This window comes from Leguminivora glycinivorella, chromosome 11 (assembly GCF_023078275.1).
Source record: "Leguminivora glycinivorella isolate SPB_JAAS2020 chromosome 11, LegGlyc_1.1, whole genome shotgun sequence".
Lineage (NCBI taxonomy): Eukaryota > Metazoa > Arthropoda > Insecta > Lepidoptera > Tortricidae > Leguminivora > Leguminivora glycinivorella.
Genome location: NC_062981.1, coordinates 11,388,153 through 11,414,649, shown reverse-complemented (window position 1 = coordinate 11,414,649; position 26,497 = coordinate 11,388,153). Strand labels below are relative to the sequence as shown.

General features: G+C 37.2%; 1 protein-coding gene across 3 annotated transcripts; it reads right to left on the bottom strand.

The window, feature by feature from the left end:
• Nucleotides 1-73: 73 nt before the first annotated feature.
• LOC125231211 (protein gooseberry-neuro) lies at nucleotides 74-24,466 on the bottom strand. 3 transcript variants are annotated; one of them, XM_048136588.1, is made up of 6 exons: nucleotides 23,648-24,466; nucleotides 21,092-21,264; nucleotides 13,843-13,980; nucleotides 11,143-11,251; nucleotides 2,383-2,579; nucleotides 74-1,246 (listed from the first exon to the last, which is right to left on the bottom strand). In XM_048136588.1, the coding sequence occupies exons 1-6, from the start codon at nucleotides 23,682-23,684 to the stop codon at nucleotides 536-538; spliced, it is 1,365 nt and encodes a 454-aa protein (XP_047992545.1). In that variant the 5' UTR covers nucleotides 23,685-24,466; the 3' UTR covers nucleotides 74-535. The 3 variants fall into 3 exon arrangements, with proteins under 3 accessions (XP_047992545.1, XP_047992544.1, XP_047992546.1); XM_048136587.1 differs by having other exon boundaries at nucleotides 13,843-13,983; nucleotides 23,648-24,464; XM_048136589.1 differs by having other exon boundaries at nucleotides 13,843-13,983; nucleotides 23,652-24,463.
• Between the last annotated feature and the right edge of the window lie 2,031 nt (nucleotides 24,467-26,497).

The following is a 26,497-nucleotide window of genomic DNA, read 5'->3' as shown; positions in this document are numbered from 1 at the left end:
TCGGTCGTGTTTTAATTTATCGCCACTCGTTACGAACTTCCTTTTTTACGCACTTGTATCGTAATGTACTATTTTATTTGTGTTGATACTTAGGTATTTAGAGTTTTCATAACCAGTTCTATTTTGTAGATATGTGGTTCGATACGTATTGTGCTTGCAGATCGAACTAAGAACTAAAATGAGGAGGCTATTTTAGTTTACTTCATATAAGTAAGTTTCAGTTTTTGAACACCTACTATATGTCTAGTGTATATTTTGTCAACTGTTCTCTAATAACCATTCCTCCCTACTAATTTCAATCTGAGTAGGTATTTACAAGCAAAATAAAAGACAGTATTTAATTATTTTAGTATTTTTTACTATTGACTTCATTATTTAATTATTTACAAATGTTTGGTATTAGGATAATTTACTAAATTAGGAATGCACAATAGAGGTAAATTCTCACAATTGGTTTATGCCTAAACTTAAAATGTACACTATATAAATTAAATAAAATTATCATTCTAGACTTATAAATACTTAAAATACTTTGTCAAATCCAATACTTGTTAGCTGCATTGGTAGGATTGGAGTAGTTGTGCTGCGTGAGAGGGTCCGGGATGTTGGGGAAGGCGTAGGGCTCGTTCATGTACTTGTACTCGCCAGACAGCCCCGCCAGGCTCATGTTCAGCGAGTTGTGAGACGGACTCCAGTTAGAAGCCGGCGCGGGGACGTCAGGCACCTTCGAATAGTCAGCAGGTACTTTATACTCACTAGGCGGCAGCGCTTTGCTATACTCCTCAGTCGGTTTCACGAAGCCATCTTCTCTAGGCTCGATTATTTCATCACTAGCTACTTTATCATCATCGTCTTTGGGCAAATAGTTAACGGGCTTATTGTAGACGTCGTATCTCGCGTAGTCATTTCTGGGCACGCCGGGATCTAGTATTTGGCTATGCGGTGATCCATTACTGCCGCCAACTAAGTGGCTAAACGTAGCGCCGGAGGTGCTCGGGAATGCGGCACTTTGGAATGCTTGGTTCAAATGTTGGGATTGCGCCATGAGTTGGTTGTAGTTGGCGTATTTCTGGTGATGCCAGGCGTCGGGGTGCTGGGGGTGGTGCTGTGATAGGCTGGGGATATCGCCGGCGGGGTACGGGCAGGGGATCTGCGGCATGGGCAGCGTCGAGTACCCGGTCAGACTTGGAGTAGAGTTGGAGCCGGTGTGCTTCCGCAGTCGTGCTCGTCGGTTTGAGAACCATACCTGAAAAAATAAGAAATACCCTTACTTTTTTGCCGTTCAATGTACATCAATTGTAGGATAAATTGTTATGAGTTAGATGCAATATTTTTTTTTCAATTGGAAAATATGGTTAAATTTAAAATAGATCCAATTATGTAAAGATATTGGACAAACTTTCCTCTTAAACAATTTTAAAAACGCCTGGATGGAAAATATTAGCAAAGTATCTACTCGGGGAATAATCTGGAGACGTGTAGGCGTGGGTAAATATTTGAGCACGTAAGTGGCTACAAGGCTACAACCGTAGGTTGCGTATTAATTATCATATTTTGACAACAAAGTATGTATTTGGTATCGCTTAAAATTGTTTACTTTGAACTAGGTATGCTAGCTAGAACTTTTAAGTGCTTGTCATGCCTAACTTGACATCAATCAGAGTAATGATGCGGGCAAATAAGTAAAGCATCTTTCCAACTTTGTATTTTTTACTTACTTACACTTTACAACAATTGGCTCTTGAATGTGAAAACTTACGAGAAGTAACTGTCATGTGAAAGGCCGTCTCTTAGATATTTTTGGGACTTTTGTCTGGGTATTTCGTGCGATGAAAGGCCCGTTCTAAGTCGTCTATCAGCAACGAGCAGCATTTTATGTATGAGAAATCACTGGTTAGTATGAAGACGCATACGCATTGGAAAGCGCATTTTCATACTAACGAGGGTTTTCTCAAACATCAAATGCGGCTTAAGTGAAGGTTGATTCTTTAAGATTGTTCTGACTAGTCAAAGGAAGAAACGAACCTTTATTCTAGCCTCTCTTGTATAAACGTCTGGGTACTGTGTGCGATAAAACGCTCTTTCTGAAGCGTCCAGCTGTTCGCCGGTGAAGGTAGTTCGATACTGTTGTTGCTTTTTTAAACATGAACTAATTAGTCTAATAACTTATAGTCAAAGAAAGAAACGAACCTGTATTCTAGCCTCAGTGAGCTCAGCCTGCTTAGCTAGCTCCTCCTTTGTATAAACGTCTGGGTACTGCGTGCGATGAAACGCTCGTTCTAAGGCATCCAGCTGTTCGCCGGTGAAGGCCGTTCGAGAGCGCTGTTGCTTCTTTAAACATAAACTCCTGGTCTGACTAGTCCAGTAAAAAAAATTACGAACCTGTATCCTAGCCTCAGTAAGCCCAGTTTGCTGAGCCAGCTCCTCTCTTGTATAAACATCTGGGTACTGCGTGCGATGAAAGGCTCGTTCTAAGGCGTCCAGCTGTTCGCCGGTGAAGGTAGTACGAGAGCGCCGTTGCTTCCGCTTCAGCGTTAGTCCTGGCTCGGACTCGATGTCTGATGAGTCGGAGCCGCGGCCTGCCGGAAAACGATGGAGGGTTAATTAACTCAAAATAAATATGTATTGAAGTAAGTATAGGCCCAAATTTTATCAATAAATAATTTTATGTAATCTCTATATTTTTGTAATTTTTAATACATTTCATTTACTTTTTTTTAAAAACATGTCTATGTATCAACCTAATTTGAGATATAGTTATGTCCTGAAATTCATCTACCGGGTCTATAGTTTGAAATATGTGAATGGACCTCCAAATATAAAATAGCTAAGTATTGTACTTAGACTGATTAGGCAAAGAAAAGATAAAAACTGCATGTAATGTAACATTTAATGATGGAGTTATGAAAGAGTTTACTTTAGTAATAAACAGTTTAAGTTCCTGTGTCTATATCTCTGAGTAAGTATTAGACATACCTAATATATAGGACCAATAAATTAAAAGGACCTAATCTAAACCCGGCAATAAATTAGCTCGCGGCAATTTGTCTTCATCTGTTTTTTTAAACACGCGTTAGTTATTAATAAAGTGTTTTTTGTGAAACCCCACATCAGTTTTTAAATCGCCCAAATCAAGAACCGTCAGCTCGCGGGCCGATCTCATTTTATAAATCGGTAGCGGTATCCTACGGAAACAGATTAAAAAACACATGCAACAATACGCGGCTTTGCCCCAAAAACTGATTTTAAAGAATGCGGCTTATATTAAATAGCCTTTTGAAAGAAGTCAAAATTGAATGAGATGGAAAAAATGGGGGCTCAGTGTGGCACAAGGAACACCCAGAGCGGCGGCCGCTTTGTCGGCGCCTTTGCGTTTGGTGACATTTTGGCACCATTCAATATTTTGGTGTCGCGATTTGAATTTACGAGCCGCAAAACGAAAACGCGAGTTTTAATGCGACGCGGTCGAATTTAGGGTTAGCGATGATTGCTCTAAGGTTGTTTATGTTGTTCTACCGCAAAATCTTGCTTTGAAATATTCATCTTGGTCTGTTTCTGTTGTTTAGTGTTGTTGTTTCTACTGCAACATGTTTTTAAATCTACTTTGTAAATTGTCATACGATGCATGGTTATTACGATATTTATGATTATTCAATGCTATCAAATTAATAATCTATGAATCATGTTACTTTTGAATATACATAGATATTAAAAATTCCTTCAGTTATGAATAAAAGTTCTTCAAATTGAATCTCTGTCAGTGAGGAGGTTACTTATATACAGATTCCTACCGTCTCACAAATTAAAAAACCCAAAGATTTATCTAAGCTGAATTCAAGTAGGTATGTAGTTATAGGTTTGCTACTACGAACGTACGTACGTCATATTTATAAGCTTTTTTTATTTATATATGTAACCATTTGTAATATTTGTATCCTAAAAAAATATTCTAATAGGTTTAAGATACTATTGGAAAGATAATCGTGGGTGCAATATATCTGAAACTTCATAAATCAACGGTAGATCATAACGCGACGGAAATGCACTATTAACGTCGTAGGTGTCGGAAGAGTCATTAAAGCACGAGGCAATATCTAACCACAAAAGCTGCGACACCGAATAAAAAACAACGCATTGTAATATAATGATTTACATTGCTCAAATTCTTCGCCGGCCCGCGAGACAGGGACAGATTTATTTGGACTCTTTTTTGTTCCGAGTCCTGATCATAACGTATGAGATTAAAATGACTCTACTACGTATCGAAAACAAGAAATCCTTCACATCCATTAACGACTTTAAATCTCGGTCGTAAAGACTTTTTCCGTTCAAAAGAAAGAACGCGTAGGAATATATGGGGGATTTTAATGTTCAAAGAAAGGCGAGAGGTTTATGGGAGTCGTGGATGTGGGAGAGGGCAGGATAAACTTTAGCGATTGCCGAAATATGACCCCGTGAAGACCGCCGGCTCGGCTCAAAGTCATAATTTGGGAGTTGAAAGAGCAGCGGCGGCGGTTTAACACCTTCATAATCTGGGTTCATTAAAGGGTCGGGCTGGCCTTTGTTTCAGCGGGTTGTTCGGAGAGTAACAGATGGTCGGATTAGCAGCCACACTCGCGCCGCGCCAACGCATGGTGGGCGTTTTTGGGTTTTATTGATATTTTTATGTGGTTTCTTAATTAGTAACCATTAGTTATTCGTACGGCGTAGCGAAAAGGGAATGTTTGAAGTTTGTATGAGTTATTTTTACTCAGTATCTACCTACATAAATAAATAAGTAGGTACGTCTCTTTCAATCTTACCTAATACTTAAATCGGTTTAGGTAAGTAGATCATGTTGAAAAAGTCAAGGATCTTTAAGGACACTAAAATAATTTGTAGGACTCTTTTTTGGATGATCGTTGAGGGCTATTCAGTCAGTCCTCTTTGTAATCCGTTGCGTAGGGGAGGGAGACCGAGGTAAATAGATGATTAAATTAAAAGAAACATTGTATATTTAAAATGTTAGTCTTGTCCATATACTAAAAGTGTTTCATTTACACTAGTTTGTAACTTATTCCATAATCCATACAGTATGTATGACTTATCAACTTATCTCGGTTTTAAGTTAGGTACCTACCTCAGAAAGTCAAAACGGATTGCTACCGAGAACAATAGTTATTTGTTTTACAAGGGGGCAAAGTTGTTGTTTAAACGCACGTGCCCGTATTGATACCCAAGCAAGCGAAAGATTCCAAAAAGTGGAATCTTGAGCGTTGCGAGGGTATCAAGGCACGAAGGTTAAACAAACTTTGCCACCGAGTGAAACACAAAATTTTTCACCACACCAACATGAACAAAATACTGACTATAAAACATCAAAATAAATGAAATCTATCAATTTATTCAACATTCATGATTCAAATTCATTATTTATAGCTAAAATCTAGCAGCCAGATTAAGACATCGAGTTAAAATTTGCATGAAATTACTTTGCCCCCTTGTGGATAAAATTTAATTTTGCTATCTGTTTTCGAATAGCAAAGAAAGCCTTTACCAGTTGGTGTGGTGAAAATATTTTTAAGTACTTCCAACTACAATAGGTATTTTGTTTTTGTTTCGGTGATGGACAATTTGTTATTGAAATTAGTTTTGTGATACATACATGGAGTTCATAAACCTACGAGTAGTTTTTTATACAACCGATTTAGTTACAATCTAAAGTAAAATGTGTTCCATCTCTCCCTAGTCTCCCCTACTTCCGGAAAAGCTCGAGGCTCTCTGGGAGGGCTCAGTGAGTGATGGGATGAGACAAACTAGTGAATACAACCCGGCGTTATAAATGTCAGTCGAATAGATGTCACAGTGTAGGTAACTATGCGGTTAGTCTTATACGACTGGTTAGGACCATTACCTACTTATTCTTTGAAGTTCTTAGTAGAGTTGTACTTGATTTTTGGATAATGAGCGATAATTCTTATCTTTTAGGCATACTTACATGACTGGAGTACGTACTGGGTATTTGGAATATAATCTCCTTCAAATTTGTAATATCTGTCTTTCCATAACAGAAGGGTCTTTATGTTTCAAGTGGCAATTAATTTTCTAACAAATATACCTATTCAGAATAAAATAATGTTTAAGCCTAACAAATAACGAGTGGTTTTTTATATGTATACTTATTGTCTTTTGGTTACCTATACCTACTACGAACTGGTATGACAATTGCGTATGGTTCACTTCGGAGCGTCAACGATTGTACACCAGCTTGATTACAGGTTTGGTCAAAAAATGTGTGAAGTAACCTGTTTAAATGAGTATACAAAAAGGCGTCATGTAACCTGTCTAAATAAGTATAAAAAATGGCGTCATGTAACCTGTCTAAATAAGTATAAGGTACTGCGGGGCAAATCTCGACTGAGGGCAATGTAACTAAACTATTTTTTCCATTATTAAACTATGACGTTGAGTTCTACATGTATCCACTGAACACGCCTACCATATTATATAACCGGTAATAATGCAAACGTTGTAAAACATGGAAGAAATGGATCAGTGTCCCCCAGTCGGGATTTGCCTCGCTGTACCTTACAAAATGGCGTCATGTAACCTGTCTAAATGAGAATAGGTACATATGTAAAGGCGTCACGGAGGTCCCACGATAATGGCCCGTCGCGGCCACCGCGGCGACATTAGCCCCTAACGACCACTGTTATTAAACAAATGCGAGATTTTATCTACAACTCTTTTGTTTCCCGTGAAAGTCACTTTATCTTTAAAACTTTAGATTACGTCGACTTGGCGAGATAATGGAGAGCGAAAGATTGTCATCATTTACACTGAAATACAGATATTACAGAAACTTGTGCGAGACATGGATTTAAAATAGAAATTCTTGTACCTACATACAAATATTATTTATATTTAAGGGGATCGAAAACAATTTTAATGACATTAGCTATGGACTTATACAGTTTATGTATGGGGGCGAAAAATCTAGAACTGGTTCCTACTTTTGGGAGACAGGTTGGGAGACACGCATTTTGGAGTTTTTATATGCTCGCAGATATTTTGGCAAATTATTTTTTGTTTGGACTCTGAAATGACGACGTCGCGACAGAAAATGAATGAAACGAAAAGAAAATCGTTTAAACACCCTCACGCTACCATTTTCTTTCTAGAGAGGCATTTAGAATTTATAATTGGATTTATATTGGAAACTGACAAGCACTCCGTCGATGCAGCAGATGCGCAAGACAAATTGACTGTCACGCCACTTCGAGCATAAATAAATGCCACTAGGAGACATACGAAGTTTATTAAAAATCGAAGAAACAAAATGTGGAACAAAATCTGTTTCAGGACAATAAGTACGATTTATTGGCACAACGACAAGACAATGGAATTGTTAATATGATGTGTATTACAGAAATCTATATCTATTTTTATAGACTTTGAACTTACTGATCAAAGGTTGCGCAATGCGATTGTCTGACAATTAATGTCACCCAAAAAAGTGCCGCAATGTTGCTTACATTAAATACGCCGACCTCTTTGATGCGGCGCATAAAACGCCGACAGGGAAAGCCCGAGGCGACAGGTACACCGGCGACTCAAAGGACGATCAAACTTGGTGACAAAATGAGTGCAGAATAGCAACAATAAATACAAACCAAAACATGTTATCGGGATTGTTGCGATTTCAGCACTATCGAGTACGCTGCGGGCGAGCGCGGCGCGCTTTGTCGGCCCCTTGGCCGGCCCGCGCCGAACGAGACGCCTTTAGATGCCTCGAGAACAAACTCCAATATTTCAAACGCCAACAATGACGATGTGAGATTTGTGTGCGGAAATTGATTTTTTGACTCCGTGTGAAAGCTTTGACAAGTTGGAGCTATTAACGTGCAGAATGGTGTTTTTCTACATGGGAAGTTATTGTGCAACTTTTAGGGCGGTTGCGGTGTAAGATTGGTTTTGTACGGAACTAAGTTTACACTAATATTTTTGGTAAACATTTACAGGTCATGGGAAAACATATTTAAAAACTTATACAAATAAAAACCCTCGGGGTTGCTACTGCACGACAGCTTCCCATATAACCATAATCGGTCGCCGTTCCTACGCAAATCCTCCTATTTTGTGTACACACAGGTCTTCGGGTCTCAATGCTTAGTCGCAGTACGGTCGACGTTTAGTCGCGGCGACCCAAATGGGGACGATTGGTAACAGGCACAAATGGTCACAGAAGTGACAGAAGTGTGCACTACGCGTGCACACATTGTTACCGTTTGGCAACTACTTTCCCAAAATCATTCGTTCATTTCATTCTTTTCAAATGGCGACTGTCAGAGACGTCAAAGTAAAAAAGAAATAAAATCATTTGACATTAAAATGTAATGGCGTAAGAATTTGTTAAAGATAAATATTGTTTGCATTTGTAATATAATGTGGGCTAATTACCATGGCCAATTAAATTGCTCGAGTGATTTCATAAAATAAGTCTAAATTTATCAACGCGCCATCAATTTACCTCAGTTTAACCAGTAATAATATTATTGACTACTCGGTGTTTGCGTGTTATGTATATTGATTGGTGAAGTTTTAGTGCTCTGGTGCATATACTATACTGAAATAATAAAAATAATGCCTAGAAAACCAATAAAGTTGTTAAAATATGGATTAAGACGGTAATATTCCATGTAAAAAACAGTCGCCAAACGGTCACCAAACGGTCAACAAACGGTCGCAAAATAGTCGCAGCGTGCACGCGTGACCGAAAGCAGAATGGCTTCTTGTATTCATTTTTTTCAGGTATCCTCAAACTTTATAAACAATTAAATATGCCGTCGTACTCAGTTGCCCTCACTAAAGAAGATTAAAAAAAAATTGTAACGTGCGTACCGAGCTGCTGGGTTGTAAAGGATCGGGGATCATATTATTATGGTCTTCTATAGAGCAACTAGTATTGTGCGGCATTTCACAATTGACACTTGTTGAAGTAGTCTTCATTAATATTACTATCAACATTCATTTCAGCGATCTGTACTTCTTTTGTCAAGATTTTTGTATAGATAAGTGTCTACAAATTTGTAATGTTAAAGAGACATAAATAAAACGTAGTAGAGTAAATAATGTGTTTTTTTTTGTAACCCAAACAAAATACTTGTAGATACGAGTGCGGAAAAGAGGAAAATCGATACGAGTAGTAATAAATTAATACACGAACGAAGGGAGTGTTTTAAATCGACACGAGTTGTGAATGTCCTTTTCGCACGTGTATCGTACGACGATTTTCAGTACCTAAATCTAAGCTAAGAGTTTCGACCAGACAAGAAATGAATCATTGCTTGATTTGCTCGCACTACTGCGTTAAAAAAAGCAGCATCTGTACTGAAAAAAACTATCATTGCGCAACAGAAATTCTATTAATATCACAGTAAATACTCTATTTCATTTGATTCCTACTTTTATTGTGTAAAGCAACACTACACTTCATTTTTATCAATAAGAATTAAAAATTATATATTTAATACATTAAGTAACTATAAAGTGCTTATCTATTTGTATTATCATTCTGCACTTTTCTTAACTTTCCCACATTTCTATAAAATGTCGAAGAGTGCTTAAATGGTCGTCGTCGTTTATTATTATTTAATTCGCTCATATTTAAATGATTCAAAGCAACCAGTCCACAACTTCACAAGACAGTTTGAGAAACCTTCGTATTTCAGATTGTCATTTGCGGATACAGTGGTTTAGGAGCAGTTCGGTAATCAGACCTACACATGTGTGTACAAATTCTGTCAATGTCACTGTCAGAAACCGTTCTGACAGTGACAATGACAGCCACAAATTCGTCCACATGTTGTTACCGTTATGTGTGCAAACGTCGACTAATAAAGTGTCGTTAAAAGTCATTCTGACAGTGACATTGACAGCCACAAATTCGTACACATTTTGTTACCGTAACGAGTGCACACGACGACTACATTTTGTTATTGTATCAATACGGTCGCATTGTTTGCACGCCGTTACCACGCGTTATGTCACATTTGACAGTTAGTTACTGATTTGAAGATTTTGCGACTGAAATGGTTGTATGGGTTGTTTGCAGCGAACTGCATTTGCTCATAAATTCTGTTTCTTACTGGTTTCTTGACATTTAATTTCAGTGAAAAACGTGAACATACCGCTTCGACTCCGTTTTTACGAGTACCTACTGTACCTAGTGATCACTGTTTATAGTCTTATGAAATGTTGTATGTTTACCTATACGTACTTATACAATTTTATCAATATTATATTTTAAAACAGAATAAAAAATACCAAGGTAATGTACATAATTATTATGCTTTCAGAAAACAACAATGAATATTACAAATTACGAACGAACCGATCCTTTCTTTTATTACAATCGATGTATTTTCGGAAATAGAAATAAATCCCTTATTTCAGTTTACAGTGAAATTTGTGCAACTTCACAGCCTTTACGCTACATAGTATTACCGGAAACGAAATATGCATATTAAATTCCTAACAACATTTTGGCGTATATTCATCGTAAGAGAATACCTAATTAATATACTACCTAGTATGTTTTAAACAAGTGAACATTAATTAGGTACATTCCTTTAACAAACTGAACATACGAAAACACCACATCATTTTATTTGGAAGTCCACTGATTGCAGGGCTAGCACGTGATTGTCTCGAGAATCACACGTCTTTCTAATTTTATTAACACGAGAAACGTGGTCCAAAAGTTCTTAAAATTTGTAAGGCGCCATCTCGTTTCTTCCCTCGTTTTTTATCCCTTTCTGGTTTTTCGTTTTTATATAAGTAGATAAGGACGGGTAGTCTCGCGGCAACATACTCTCGCGCCAATCATGGGTTGGCAGAGGGTATAGGTAGAAATAGTGTGCCTGTAATTTTGACTGGTGAATGCCAGGAAAAACAGACCTATCCGATGGGAATAAACATGCCGAGTAGAAAGAGCGACAGACTGTCCCTCTATTAAGCTATTATACATCACATAGTGATGTGGTGAGGTCAGCTTTCCTTATTTATCGCCTCCATAATTTCGTCCTGTTCTCTCTATTGGTACAAAAAAATATTTTTGTACCAATAGAGAGAAACAGGTTAAATAAAGAAAAATAAACTGACCTCCAAGAATGCCGTCAATGCTGTAGTCCTTCTTGCCGTCCGGGTCGCGTGCGCCGCCGCGCAGCAGCCGCGAGATGGACGAGATGCTGGGCGGGTCCGACACGCCTTCCTGCAACCCATGGCTTTGTTTTTACGACGAGAATTTGGTTGGTAAATAATATTAGTAATTGGTTGTCGTTTTTTGGATTTAAGAGGTAAGCTTGCTAACCACATGGTGACGAGACAAAAAATACTCTCTTCTTATTTACGAAATTTGGTAACTCATTAACGTACGAGGCCCAATATCTTATATTTAGGACATATTCAATTCAGTTCGATTAAATTCAAATCATAGTAAACTGGAACAATGTTGGATATGTTTTGAATCTTTCAATTAAAAAAAAAAACTTATCTCTGCACTGCAAATTTCTGTGGCACAATATTCTGTTCTTAATTTACATGGCTAAGTAGTATGTTTTGATATTGACAGCTTTTAACCTAAATTTACGTAGGTACGTATACCTGTATATTGTACATTTGTCACTTGAAATAACTTACGGGGCGAATCTAAATACATACAATAAATAGGTCATATTGAGCAATTTTCATCTATTTCTATCCCATGCCCTTAAAACACTGTGTCGTTGCAAAGTGGGTATTAGAAAACTGCGTCCACAAGCATCTGCACGTACGAGTATAGTACTAATAATTTACTCATGATGATGATGATGATGATGATGACGACGTGATCCTGTTATCCCTCACTAGGGACATAGGGCATAGGGCTCTCAGAAGAATCTTCAGCTGAAGAATTTACTCATACTGGTAAGATAAGTGCCATGGCCAAATGGCCACCTTTCCCGCGATGTAAATACTTATCTCGCTGTCGTTTTTGTCTATTGCCCAAATTAGCGGCCAGCGGCGGACCGCCCACGGACTTACTGATTGTTTAAAAAAGTGCTATTCTAATTTTAAACTATTTCGCGACTGTTTTTTGTGTCTCAGCAAAAACAATTGCCGCACTTTTATTTCTGTAATCGTTGGAAAATTGTCCTTTCGAAAGATTTGTACAATCAAATCAAAACTTTTAATGATGATTGTACACACACAGTACACACATTTTTTAATCACTTACATTCATGAATTCTCACGATAATAAAAAAAATGAACGAGTCTACTCTAGATACAATTTAACATTTTGTGAAAGTAAAGCATGTCAGTATGTTCGACTGTTTGTTTTATTAAGTCAAACAAACTCCGCACAAATTAACTGAAACTGTTCTTATATTACGTTTCATTTTAATTACTCGAAGAACTTTACTTAACTTTAGACCTCGGTAACGCTTAATTTTCCTGTGTTATGAGACGGAATACCTCGTTGAAATAAAAACAAATGTTCTGTGAGAGTTTTAGGCATCTATTCTACCAATGTCAACATCACACATGAATTAGATTGCTGAAGACTCTCTCGTGCTTGTTCACGATAAACGTAGGTATTTGTAAGAGCAGGACGTAGACAACGAACCAAATGCATAAAATGAGATTTCAGTCCTCAGAATAGAGACTCGTACAAAGCACACAAGTTTTTAAATTTAATTACAGATGCAGGAAATTTTGCTTTGCCTTAATTTATTCTGGATGAATGTTGTTCTAGCTTAAGCAAGCAGGGATGTTTTAATTTAAAGGATTATATCATGGACTGTAAAGGAATACCTAAATAAACACGTAACTAAGCGGGATAAAAGCGCACAAAGGGATCGAAGCTTTAAGTTATACAAGTATTCAAATATGTTCCATTGGATTATGATATAATTTTTTTATAGGTATATATAATTTGGAATGCAATAAAGGCTATCATGAGGTCCATGAGGGTAAATATTTGTTAGCCAAGTGATGATAGTACATTAATGGACAGTGTTATGGAATAGTGAGCTAAGCGACAATTAGTTGAAACCGAGAAAATGAGCTCGAAAGATTTGAAATTTGAATTAGTTGCTGTAAGCGCATTTTTAAAGCAAAAAAAGTTAATATTACCATTTAAAGTTATAAAAATGTTCATAATTTAAATGAATTAATAAAAAAATAACACCTTACCTAATAAAGTTTTGACAATATTAACGTTTTTCCGCTTGATTCTTTATTGCACTAATACTATTTTGGCGCTTGATTCTTTCATGCCATGCACATTTTTAGAGGTGAAATTAATAATGAATGAGAGCGGTTAAATCGATATTGCGTTTGTAAATCACTAAAACTTTAAACCAAAACGAATTATACGCCATATTTTAGGCGTTTAATTCGTTTTTGCTATTTAGAATATACGCTTATTATAATTTGTAAAAGTAAATTTGGCGTCCAATTCATTTTTATGTAACGTGTTAGTGCAAAGGGCCATACATATTATAATGTGTCGCTTGATTCTGCAATTAAGGCTCTAAGCATGATTTTTCAACAAAAAAAAATTGTCGCTTAGGTCGCTAATCGCTATTACATAACACTGTTAAATTAAATTTTAATATTGGATATTTGTATATAATATTTAGTAGTATTTAGAAAACGCAGTAGAAATATATGAAACATTATTTATTAATTATTACCCCATCCAACAATAATTTTAATCACAATTGTTTTTAGTTCACTACATCAGTATCTATTTCCCAAATATGGTTCGTTTTGCTTTGGGATGGCACAAATATTTAAATGAAACGTCAGTTTACGTACCTTTATCAACTTCTCCCGGATCTCCCAGGAGAATATCCCTGGGTTCTGTCGCTTAAGCTCCTCAATCCTCGCCTCCACCTCAGGCGTGGCCACGCGCGGCTTGGAGCCCCCAATCACGCCCGGCCTTATGGACCCCGTCTCCTAGACGAGACGCAAGTTCAGTTAGTCTTATTACTCTATAAGTAGAATATTAAAATACGAATGAGATTTGGATTATACAGGTGAAGGTTTATTGTTATTGCGTCAGTTATTTCAGCTATTTTATCCCATACTGCTACGCGAAAATGATTCTAATCGAACTCAAATTATTTACTAATAGATTGGCGTTGGTGGCCTGGGGACGTAGGCCTGCCAGCTTCCTAGCTTCAGCGCATGCACCTTGTTTCTAGAATGTTACATTCTCATAGAGACAGTGTCACGATCCCCTTCGTTAGGGATGCGCTGGCAATATGGTCCGACCGATTCCCAACTGCGTCCTTGCCCGAGGCTCCACAAGTGCAGAGAGCTTGGGATGATGCTGGTGCCAGAATCACACTTTCCCGTCTTTTTAGCGCCGCTTCAGGTGTAGACTTGGCAAGACTCCAGTCGATGTCTAAGGTAGAAGCGGGAGTTTGGATGCAAGCTTTGCCTTCTCCTCATCTGGGAACTCTCGACAGTGACTCAATGCGTGTGGCAGTGGCTTTCCGCCTGGGCTGCGATGTTTGTATACCTCGCAAATGCATCTGCGGCTCCACGGTGGAAGCTAACGGCCATCACGCTTTGAGTTGCCGTCGCTGTGCAGGAAGATTTCCCATACACCACGCGCTCAACGACATCGTTCAGAGGACCCTGGTATCTGCAAACATTCCTTGCATACTAGTACCACCGGACCTCTGTCGCACTGATGGCAAACGTCCTGATGGCTTAACCCTGGTGCCTTGGCAGAAAGGAAAGTGCCTACTGTGGGGCGCCACGTGCGTCAGCACTTTTGTCGCCTCACATCTAAGCCGGATGGTGCAGGCAGCCGGCGCTGCTGCAGAATCTGCAGCTTTGTTAAAAAGAATAAAATATTCTGCTCTCGAGGCTAAATATTATTTCGTACCCCTCGCCTTCGAGACAACGGGGTGTTGGGGGTCAGAGGTCATAGCGTTTATACGGGAGTTGGGACATAAGCTGAGAGAGAGGACCTCCGATGCTCGTGCGGGCTCGTACCTGGTGCAAAGGTTGTCCATTGCCATCCAACGTGGCAATGCGGCAAGTTTGATGGGCACCTTTGCACCCGGTACAGCTCGCGGAGGTCTTTTTGATTAGTTTATATATTTTAATTTGGTTGTATTTAAAATTTTTAAGGTACTTTAGTTTTAATTTTTATATTTTATTTGTTCAAGATTGTACATACTAACTTTTTATTTAATGTTGGCAGATTACCAACCTGTGTACAAAAAACAAACAAATATCATATTCACACGAGGCCTATGTACCCCGTCTCTTACACGAGACGTCAGTTCAGTTAGCCTTATATATTATTGGAAAAGTAACATTATGCGGGAGGGATTATCTTTCGTTTGTATTTTTGTTTTGCGTAGTTTTGTAGCCCGTGTATAAATAATCTTAGCTTAACAATGGCAGGATAAGATCGTTAAAAATAACTTCAGACTACGTTTACGTAAACACTTCGACCCTGTGATAATTTAAAAGGTACAGGTTAAAAGTTACCTCTGATTTTGGATTTTTGAAAAATATGTATCTAAGAATGTTTCCTAGAAATGAAATTTTGAGCTTTAAAACAGACATTTAGTATAAAAGTAAGTAGGTATGTAATACCAGTGCCATTACTATTTCTACCGCGAAACATAAAGTAATTTTCTGGCTAGTTTGCGTGCATAGTTGTGAATATTTTGCATGCTATGAAGAATGGCTAATTAAGGAGTACCTTCACTTTGAATAATATCTGTAATCAAACCCTTATTATTGCAAAATAAATTGATTGATTGATTGATTGATTGATTGACAGTCCACATACATACTAATGAACGAGGTAGTTACCAAAAGCCTCACAATAGTGGTAATAAACACTATCAAAGGTCGCTACTCGGAGCGTGGCTAAACGCTTCCTGGGCGAAACAATCGCTATTATAGTGTTTGTTCCCTCGCTGGTGGTGAAACCTTCGGGGATCAATGGCGATTGTGTGATGGTTGACCAGCCGTGGAAATACAAGGATTGGATCAAAAGTTATATCATTGGATGTGTATTCATAGTTTTCAGTAAACACAGGGTTCGTTATTCAATCAGCGTTCTAGGACGCTAGCGCTTGTCTGGGTGTAACTGAAAAGCAAAGCTGGATCAGCTAGTTAGTAAGTCAGTCTTAAAATTTGGCAAAGATTTAGGACCTACTTAATAGGGACTTGCCTTGAAATATGTACCTATAATTAGTAATTAAATTGCGGCTTTAGGTAGCCAAAGCTACATTTACTTAGGAAAATAATTTTCCTCGACCACTCTGGAATAGATTCGTTCCAGAAATGGACAACAAAGTCGACTGTGCCGGTTAAAAATGGTGACAAATTATGGAAGTTTATGGTCAGTCAAAAGTAAATAAGTTTAAAACATTGCAAATATTGCAATCTCGATTTCAGAACCTGCCAGTCTCATGCCTTTACTGACCCAATAACAAAAATACAGCCTCTACATTATGTACCTATGATTTTATACATTCATATTTTTCACCTGTAAACGTAACAGATTCCAGCCTACGTCCTATTTTATTAGGAATTCAACCAACAAGCAACTGACATGTGTCAAACAGTCACTGGATAAAAATTGGTAAAATTCCATTTTTATTAAAGGAGCAGGTATTTTCGTGCTATCAATTTATTTGTTTTTTTACCACGTGAATCACTTGCCGGTAATTTTGCCCACGTAAGTTTATTTTTTTCCCCTCACTAGCTCGGAAAGACGTGTTTTGTCCTTTAATGCCAGCGGGTAAAAAATATCCACTAGTGGATAAAGTAATTTGACCTTGAATTTCCTGCTTTAAAGTTGATAAAAGTGGCTTAATCTAGTGATGAAGATGTTTTACCACCTGTGGAACTACTGGAAGGAGTGATAAACGCGTTTTTTGCGTTGTATTTTCCTCGCTATAGTGGAAAAGTTTTGTGTTACACACGAGTGCAAATGTATTTTACTTCTCATGTATTGACAAACTCGCAAGCTCAGGATTCTATTCTAGAACCATAGAATTCAACTATAGAATCCTTTCGCTTGCTCGTTTTTCAATTCCACACTCGGCGTTAAAATACAACTTTGCACTCTTGTATAACAAATAACTATTAATCTTAAATGCTACTTAAGTAACATACACTTAATATCAGATCAACTTTACTATAACTATATGTTTACCAATTCACTTATTCAATAAGTAATTAAGACATTTTTTTATACATGGTAGAATATTTTTTCCCTCGACAATAAAGTAATTTCATATTTCTAACTAATGAGATCAAATGAAGTTTAACTATACATACCTACAATGCACTTAGCGAAAGTTTGGGAAGATCAGTATAATAAATAGAGCTCTTGCGTATTACATGAGATTGTCCCTTTTCAACAATGTCAGCAAATATAAACTCGTTAAGTAAGAATGTCTTATAGTAAGTTCGAACATTGTGTCAAACATTGTAATATTACTCAGAGGATATATTTTATTACATAATAATAATAATAGTGGCACCCTAGGTTAGGTTTTTTATAATATGTTTATATGTTTTATATTGTTTTGTTAGTGTTTTATTTTATTTTACTTTTATACTCATATTGTAAAAAACCTAGCTTAAGAAAAGAGATAAATAAATGGAATAATAATATTAAAATGCTACATACCAAAAACATAAGAGGAATTTTCTTGTACTAAGGCTTTGTGGAGCTTTAATATTCTTATGAATAACGGTCGTGTCTCATTGCTAAAAGGTTTTCAGAAAAATGGCTACTATAGGAAAACTTGTATTTCATAGAGGGAAAATAAGTAGCACACTTTTCTATTTTGCCTTTAACATGACAATAGAGCACGTACCCAGGATAGTGATTGTGCTTTTTCGTTAAAATATGATAATACATTCAAATTCCTAACAAAAAGGTAGAAATGAGATTCAAAATTCTGGTATGAATTTTGCAAAAAATATACGGATATACCTAGGACGATATAATACGGGACAGACAAAGCCCATGCAAAGAAGCGTATTACCCCTGAAATAATGTATGGGCCTTTTAGGCTTAAAACTATGTAGATGGCGCTGTTTCGCAGCCTGGAAGTGGCCAAAATCATATTTTCCCCAAATGTTTTTGCGTGTTTTAATTTTTTATAAGTACAAATGACATGCTTCTGTATTTTAATATCATGATATCACGTCAATACACATTTCAAAAAAATTGTAGGCATCATCAGTATAGTTATGATAGTATTTAATAGGTGGCGCTAAAAAATCGAGGTACGATTCTTAGTATGAAGATTGTAAATCCTATATAAATTATCCTTGGGATATACCATTAGATCTATAATAGCAACACTAAATGCTTAATCATTTAAGGAAAACAATTTTGCTAGAAAACAAGCCTAGGTAATCACTCCCACCACAGATATTTAAAAAAGTGTCTAGCTAAACCTACGAGTGGATATATTTAGAGGAGTCGAGTTATCCGTGCGAAACGCGCGACGTGAGAGCGAAAACAATTAAAAACCAATAGTTACTCTTAGATACTGAATCACACGGATGATTCGATGAGAGACACTAAGTTTAGAAAATAAGAGAGAGACATAGGGTTTTAAATTGGTTTCTTGGCTCTTATTTACAGTATAAATCAACCCGAGCCCAACAATCACAAGATTCACAAGTGTCCCGAATGGAGACGGGTTAAAAAATTCCTTTCTTCCCGTGGGCACAGTATAATAAAGAGTACCGTGGGTATCGTAGAAGTCGACTGTGGGATATGCGTTTTATTGTGGCGTAGGCGAGAGGCTGGCAACAGTGGCAACCTGTCACTGCAATGTCACAATGAGGAGGCACACTCAAAGGTTATGACAGATGGCGCCACCCTTTTAGTCCATACGTGAGAGCGAGAAGATGATATGTTTTTTCACTCTCACACATATGAATGACAGTGACATGCCTAGACACTTGCACAGGCGCCGCTTGGCGGGATAAAATGTCAGTGTTCCTCCTCATTTCGTTTTCTCACAACCCCTTCATTGCCAAGAGTGCCACTGAAACTTGAGCAGTTTCATATCCTCTGCCTATCCCTTGTGGGATTGCAGACGTGAGTTTATGTATCTATGCTATGAATAAATCAATCGAAGTATTCTGAAGTGACTGTCATAATCTGGATCTCGTTTTAATACAGAATTTAAACTTTATAATCCCTATTCGGCCTACGTGTCCTGCACGACATTTTCAATACACTTACAACGATTATGAACAATTGAATTGTGTAGGAGGGTGCCTCGTTATCTTCCCACATGATGATTTTACGATCTTTGCCGTTGATGGTTAGGAAAGGTCAAATATATAGATGCATTTCTTATATCGTCACTACTTTTAAAAAATCTCGTATCTCACGCTGTTCCTCAAAGTTACTGCGTAAGTCTGCATGCATTCCATACATACTTACTACAATTTTCTTTTCATTGACAGACGAAGATACAAGTTTTTTTAAAAGTAGTGACGATATGCTAGTTAGTTAAGCAGTACACGCGGTAAGTATAAGAAAAGTTTAGTGGGTACACGTTGCCTAGTTGGTATTTGTCAAACAACTTTTGGCCTTTGAATGGAGGGTTGGTCGGTTCGAGTGATGACCAGTGGAAGGACAAGGTGAGCTATTTTCCTTATAATTTAACATGTCTGACTTTCCGAGCTATGATGATGATGATATATATTAGAAAAAAAATGTGGCATACCGAATATGCTTTATAACATTATCCCAACTATTTATAGACACCGGTATAACCAATGCGAATATCGCGTTGTATAGTATTAAAATTATTATTATCAGTACTACTCGAATCGAAAGTAAAAATTATTTACAAATATTCCATTGAAATTTCGAACTGTCTATCCTAAACAATTGGATTGATATATTGAACGAATAGTCCAGTTTAACATTCTAGCGCATTCATAATTTAACCTACACGTTGCTCCACATTTACTATATATTTGAGCAGGTGGAAGAATTTTGATAAGTGTTGTTATAGGTATTATGCTGCAAGATACTTGTTTCAATGATCCTTCTAACTTATGGAATTGGTAATTTTTAACATACACTAAAATAAGGTAAACAGTTTCGTTTTTATATGTGTTGATAGTGTTGATATACCTTCCTAGACTCTAGGACCTAGAGCAATCATAACTTAGTGAAGAGGTACTTAGACCAAAGGTATCATATTTACGTGGATTTCCTTCAGTCAGATGTACATATTGTTGATACTTTTGGGGACACATCCATGGGAGCTGCTGCGAAATGACGCAGGGCCTCACGCCCGCCGCTGCCATATCTCCACGATCCTGACGAGCTGGTTAAAGCGACCGTGCCCACTGATTGGTAGAAATTTACATACTGCTGATGCTCATCTAATACCTATTGAAGAGCTTGGACACGCATCCGTGTGAGACACCCTACACTACCATCTCTACGATCTTCAACCTGATGTACATATTTGGGGAGCTGTTTGACTCGTCCTAGCCTACAAACTGTTGATGCTCACCTGATACCTGTTGAGGATCTTAGAGGCACATCCATAAGAGATACGTAGCTGGCGCGATATGACCCGCTGCGATTTCCAAGATCTTCAATCAAATGTGGTTGGGGAAATGGGGAGCTGGTTAAAGCGACCATGCCCAATGATTGGTGGAAATTTACATACTGCTGATGCTCACCTTAAATCTATTGAGGAGCTTGGACACGCATCCGTGTGAGACTTGTAGCTGGCGCTATATGACACCCTACACTATCACCACGATCTTTAACCTGATGTATTTGGGGAGCTGTTTGATTCGTCATAGCCCTGTGATTGGTGGAAATTTACAAACTGCTGATGCTCACCTGATACTTGTCGAGGATCTTAGAGACATATCCATGAGAGACACGTAGCTGGCGCGATACGACACAGGCCTGACGCCCGCCGCTGCACTTTTCCACGATCTTCAACCTGATGTTTTGGGGAGCTCATTGACTCGTCATAGCCCTGTGATTAGTGGAAATCTACATACTCTTGATGCTCACCTGATACCTGTTGAGGATCTTAGACACGCATCCATGTGAGACACGTAGCTGCCGCGATATGACGCAGGGCCTGACGCCCGCCGCTGCCATTTCCACGATCTTCAGTCGGATGTGGTTGGGGAGCGGCCGGCCGTTGATGAAGAGGCCTCCGAGCTGGTTGACGCGGCCTTGCCCTGTGGAGATTGGAAATGTGGTTGTAGTTCAATCCATTTTGATGCTTATATTGACATAGTTAATTCTTAACGTTTATTGTGTTTAGTCTAAAGACTATTCGAAATTTAAGTTACGAATGTCAAATATTACATTACAAATACGATTTTGGTCGTTCTTTCTCTGTGTCGTAACTGCGATTACTTCAAATAAAGAAATCACTTATTGCACTGATTATCCGTTCCAGAGATATAGAGCAATATTTTACGTATTAGAGTTTAAATTGGGTCGTAGAACGTAATAAAATAAGAACCAATCATTGGTGTTAATAATTTAATTAGCTTAGTATTTTATAATTCACCGTTACCGAATTCACCCTTCACAAAAGGTACGGTTTGTGTTGTTAATAAGAGCAATTTTGTAATTTCACGTTTGTACCAAAAGTAACAGACAAATATGAGTAAGTACCTAGTGAACTTAGTGAACACTTACCATCTAAAAACGGTTAGACTAGAATGACGCCTTGATATTCAATTGGACTGAATATCCATAAATAGAATATACATACAGGTACAAAGATGACTTAATCGATGCTGAGAAAATTAATCGGCAAACTAATTAAATTCCTACTACTTTTAAATTACTATAGTGGTATTCCTACAGGTAAACAATATACCTAGGGTATGAATAGAAGTCGTGATAATGTCATAAAGATCACAACATGAACATTAAAAAAATTAATCAAAGTCTTTATGAGTCTACAAGTGATCATTTATAAGAAGGAAGGCTAAACGTATTTTAATTAGGTATAATAAAACGAGAAAACACATTTCATGGTCATATTAATCACGTTAACAAAGATTTTTATAATCCCCGACATAGTAGACCGATTTTCATGAAACATGGCCAAGAACACTCCCGACTAATTCAGCTTTCAAACAAAAAAAAACTGAATCTAAATCTGTTCATCTGTTCGGGGGCTACGATGCCACAGACAGACAAACACATAAACAGACAGACAGACACGTCAAACTTTAACACCCCGTCGTTTTTGCGTCGGGGGTTAAAAATGCTATTTAGGCAAACTTAGGTAGGTAGATATAATTAAATTATGGAGGTTAGATTAGAGGAGGCAACTAAGAAAATTGATCTACTCGTATGCTTTCTAAAATAAAATTCACAGACAAACATAAAGTAGGTACAAGTAAATAACTAAAATATATTAGGAGCCCAGTGCTTCCTTTTAACCCCCGACGCAAAAACGACGGGGTGTTATAAATTTGACGTGTCTGTCTGTCTGTGTGTGTGTGTGTCTGTCTGTAGCATCGTAGCTCCCAAACGGATGAACCCATTTAGATTTACTTTTTTTTGTTTGAAATCTGAATTAGTTGTGAGTGTTCTTAGCCATGTTTCATGGAAATCCGTCCACTATGTCGGGGTTTTTAAATTTTGAAAAAACCCTGTCATAGTGGATTATATATTTGTGGTTAGGTTATTATTGTCTCGTACAGTCACCATCAGATACATCAGAGCGGGCAAGGTGCTCACAAATATCGAAACACGCCTCTATTACGCCTTTATTAGCTTTTTGCCTGATCCGGTTACAATTGTAATTCGACGACCGGTCTGGCGTAGTCGGTAGTGACCCTGCCTGCTGCGCCGCGGTCCCGGGTTCGAATCCCGGTAAGGGCATTTATTTGTGTGATGAGCACAGATATTTGTTCCTGAGTCATGGATGTTTTCTATGTATATAAGTATTTATATATTATATATATCGTTGTCTGAGTACCCACAACACAAGCCTTCTTGAGCTTACCGTGGGCCTCAGTCAATCTGTGTAAGAATGTCCTATAATATTTATTTATTTATTGTACAAAGTTGTGTCAACGGGACACCTGTCACTAAGTATGCCTGATAAGAGTAATACACATGCTTTTTATTGAATTCTTACTTCATTCAAAAATTGAAGTCCGATCAACGGTGTGTTCTACCCATAAAATTCTTTACAAATAACCACCTACTTAACAGCTTTTATTCAGTCAAGCACAAATGTAACATTTAAAAATCCTGTCAAAAGCTCAAAATTAATAAATTGTTTTTTCCCAGCTGTCATAATAGGTATATATAATAAACTGAAACTCAAAAGTACCTATATTTTAGTAAGTAAATGATAATTAAAACGCTACGCAAAGTTTATTCGGCTTCATCATTTCAGGCAAAAGTTGCTTTAATGGGTCTTATAAAGCAAAACTTGTTAAGAAATAATCGACAAAGCTTAACATCAGCTGAATTCGTCACTTGTCAACGCTAATAATTTAAGCCAAGAAAAAAGTTTATCTATTATACTTTACAAATTAGGAGTAATGCTATTTAAAGTTATTAATATACACTAAAATATACCCTTACCTACCCACACATCCATACCATTTTGGTGGCGTTCCATAATGGTATGTCAGAGTCAGATCAGTTCCATAGGCGGCAAATCAGGCACTAATCGTCGCAGGCACTAGCACAGCCGGCACTCGCGGGTCATCGCTCAAATCAACATCCCACCGCAACACTATTAGCTTTCAACAAAAAATGCCCAAGCTCCGTACCATGAAAACATTAGCACCGTAAAAACGTCACAAATTGATAAATATCTGTTTACATTAAATTAACCGAACGAGATCGAAACACATAATTCAAATTGATTATCGTCCATTTGTATTTACATAATTAAAACGACATGTTTAATTAATTACGCTGTCATAAATATTGTGATCAAAATAAATAGTAGGTATTCGAGTCAGCGGACGCGTTCGTTTGTAGACGTCTGTCTTATTCGACTATTAGCCATGAAGCCTATCAGACGGAGTTTTTTTGGTTTGAAAAAAAGATCGATAGATCGCGTTATCTTTTTTTTTCTGCGCGTGAGTGCAGTAGAGGAGGTTGTGTTGGACTGAGAGTGCCGCTGTGTTCGTACGGACGGGGTGTGGCACGGTGGTGTGCGTGAACTTCGCCTCAGAGGCTCTGGTCGGTGTTTCGGTGCACACTGTTCGGGTATAGAAGGGCCTTGGCTGTGTGAGTGAGTGCACGATACACTCCCACTTGTACAAATGTCAAGTGTGTAGTAAACCCATGTGCTGAGAAATTTGGACACCGTTGCCGTCATGTCTGCTGGTTTTTCATTCCTTTAATATTTTTTACGAAGAACTACAATTTTTAAATTATTTTTATCGGCATTGAAAAGCATAAATAAACGAATTAGCATAATTACAAGAATCTTATTAGCAAAAATCATAATAATTATTTTAAATAAGAATGAGCAGTAATTCCAATATTCCAACTCCAGTTTACATTCAATCTTGCCTTACAAAAAAATACCCAAATTAAATATAAAATTTTCAGTAGGTACTGAAACAATGTCAAATATTTGTCACCCGAGTATTGTACCAAAACAGACTCATGCGCCGCTGGAGGGGCGAGGTCTGCCCACTCATCGCGCGCAACTACAGAAACATCTGCGTCTCTTTCTAGCTGGTACTTTTAAAAACGCCGGTCGCTTTGTCTTGGTTTTCCCAACATCATAAACATTTAGGGTTAAGTTAATGTGATCAATTTAAGATGCTTTACTGACAGTATACTTGTTGTGTGTTTACAGTATTTTAGAATTTCATTTATGATTGTAGAGTAGTTCTTTGGAGTTTTGGGAACTATAGGAATTATAAATAAGTAATTTTAACAGTTTTAATTTTAGTCGGCCTTATTCGAACTTTACCTAATGTCAAAAATTTTCTCTAGATACGATGTGGATCGGATATGTTAATGTCAAAAGTGGAGCTTTTTCGAACAACATTTATATCTTATTAGATATAGTTCGGGAAATATAATTTGAACGTTTACTATATAGTAAACTTGAATAGTAAACTTTCCAAGTATATAAATAAATAAATAAATATTGGGGACACCTTACACAGATCAACTTAGCCCCAAACTAAGCAAAGCTTGTACTATGGGTGCTAAGCGACGATATACTTACTTAATAGATAAATACATACTTATATACATAGAAAACATCCATGACTCAGGAACAAATATCTGTGATCATCACACAAATAAAACTATGTCATAAAGTTATTGTAATAATAAAAAAACACGTAACTTCTTCTTTGTAGTATATTTATTTGTATAATTAGTGACATATTTGTTTATTAAAATAACCACGGTAACTAACCATAAAGCAAATTTGAATCCTACCTATTTCCAACAGTTATTACTAAAAAAGAAGTTTGTAATAATTGTAGGTAAATACAATTGTTGATCAAATAGGTATAATTATTTACTTAAATTAAAACGAAGCGAAGATGGGAAAACTATTTATTTAACGCCAACTAATGCTTTCGCAGTGCTACGCTCGTAGACGATACCAATTCCCAGCGTTATTTAGCTTGGTGTAACAACAGAGTACAAATAAAGTACTCGTTAAGCGGGTTCCCGGCACTCACGCAGTATAGAGATTTTTTTTGCAAAAATTTGGAGGGAAGGAGTCACATTCCACACATACGTTACCTACGTTGCTTGGTGAATGATCGGATCGGCCTGATTCTAATTTAAATATACGTAAAAACTGAAGCTTTAGATAAGATAATCATGTTCTTTTGTTTTACACAATGTAGGTATTCTGATACATTCATGCTTTTCCATATGTTATCGACTAAGCTCTTACCGTGTATGATAACGTGCACTGGCACTGAATGTTTTAAGTTCAGATCCATATTGTTTTTATATCTTTGCATACTAACATTTTACCAAGGCCATATATCCGTAAATTTTTGGTGCCGTCGTAATACATTCACTATTAATTAATTAGGTACTTACTAACCGCTTCGGTACAATTGTTATTTTACTCTCTTCTATTCACTTTAAAGTTTCAGTGCAATGCGAGAGAGCAGAAAGGATACATTTGTAATACAAGAAGTTACATTGTAAGTTATGATAGAAACCTTATCAGTACACGTTCCTTGGTTGCGGAGGCAGGACATTGATTGTATCGAGATAGTGAACAGCGATCAGACGGTTACTTACTAGAAACACACTATGCTTTTTTTAAGACGCTACAGGAGCGAAAATACTAAAATAGAAAGGTTCTAGTTTAATATACTAGTGTTATTAACTAGATTTATCGAAAAAAAAATGTCCATTAAGAAAAACTCAGTTAAAAGATATTGCGAAAAAATCTTTAAAATCGAGGTTCCGCTCTCGACTGTTTCCTCT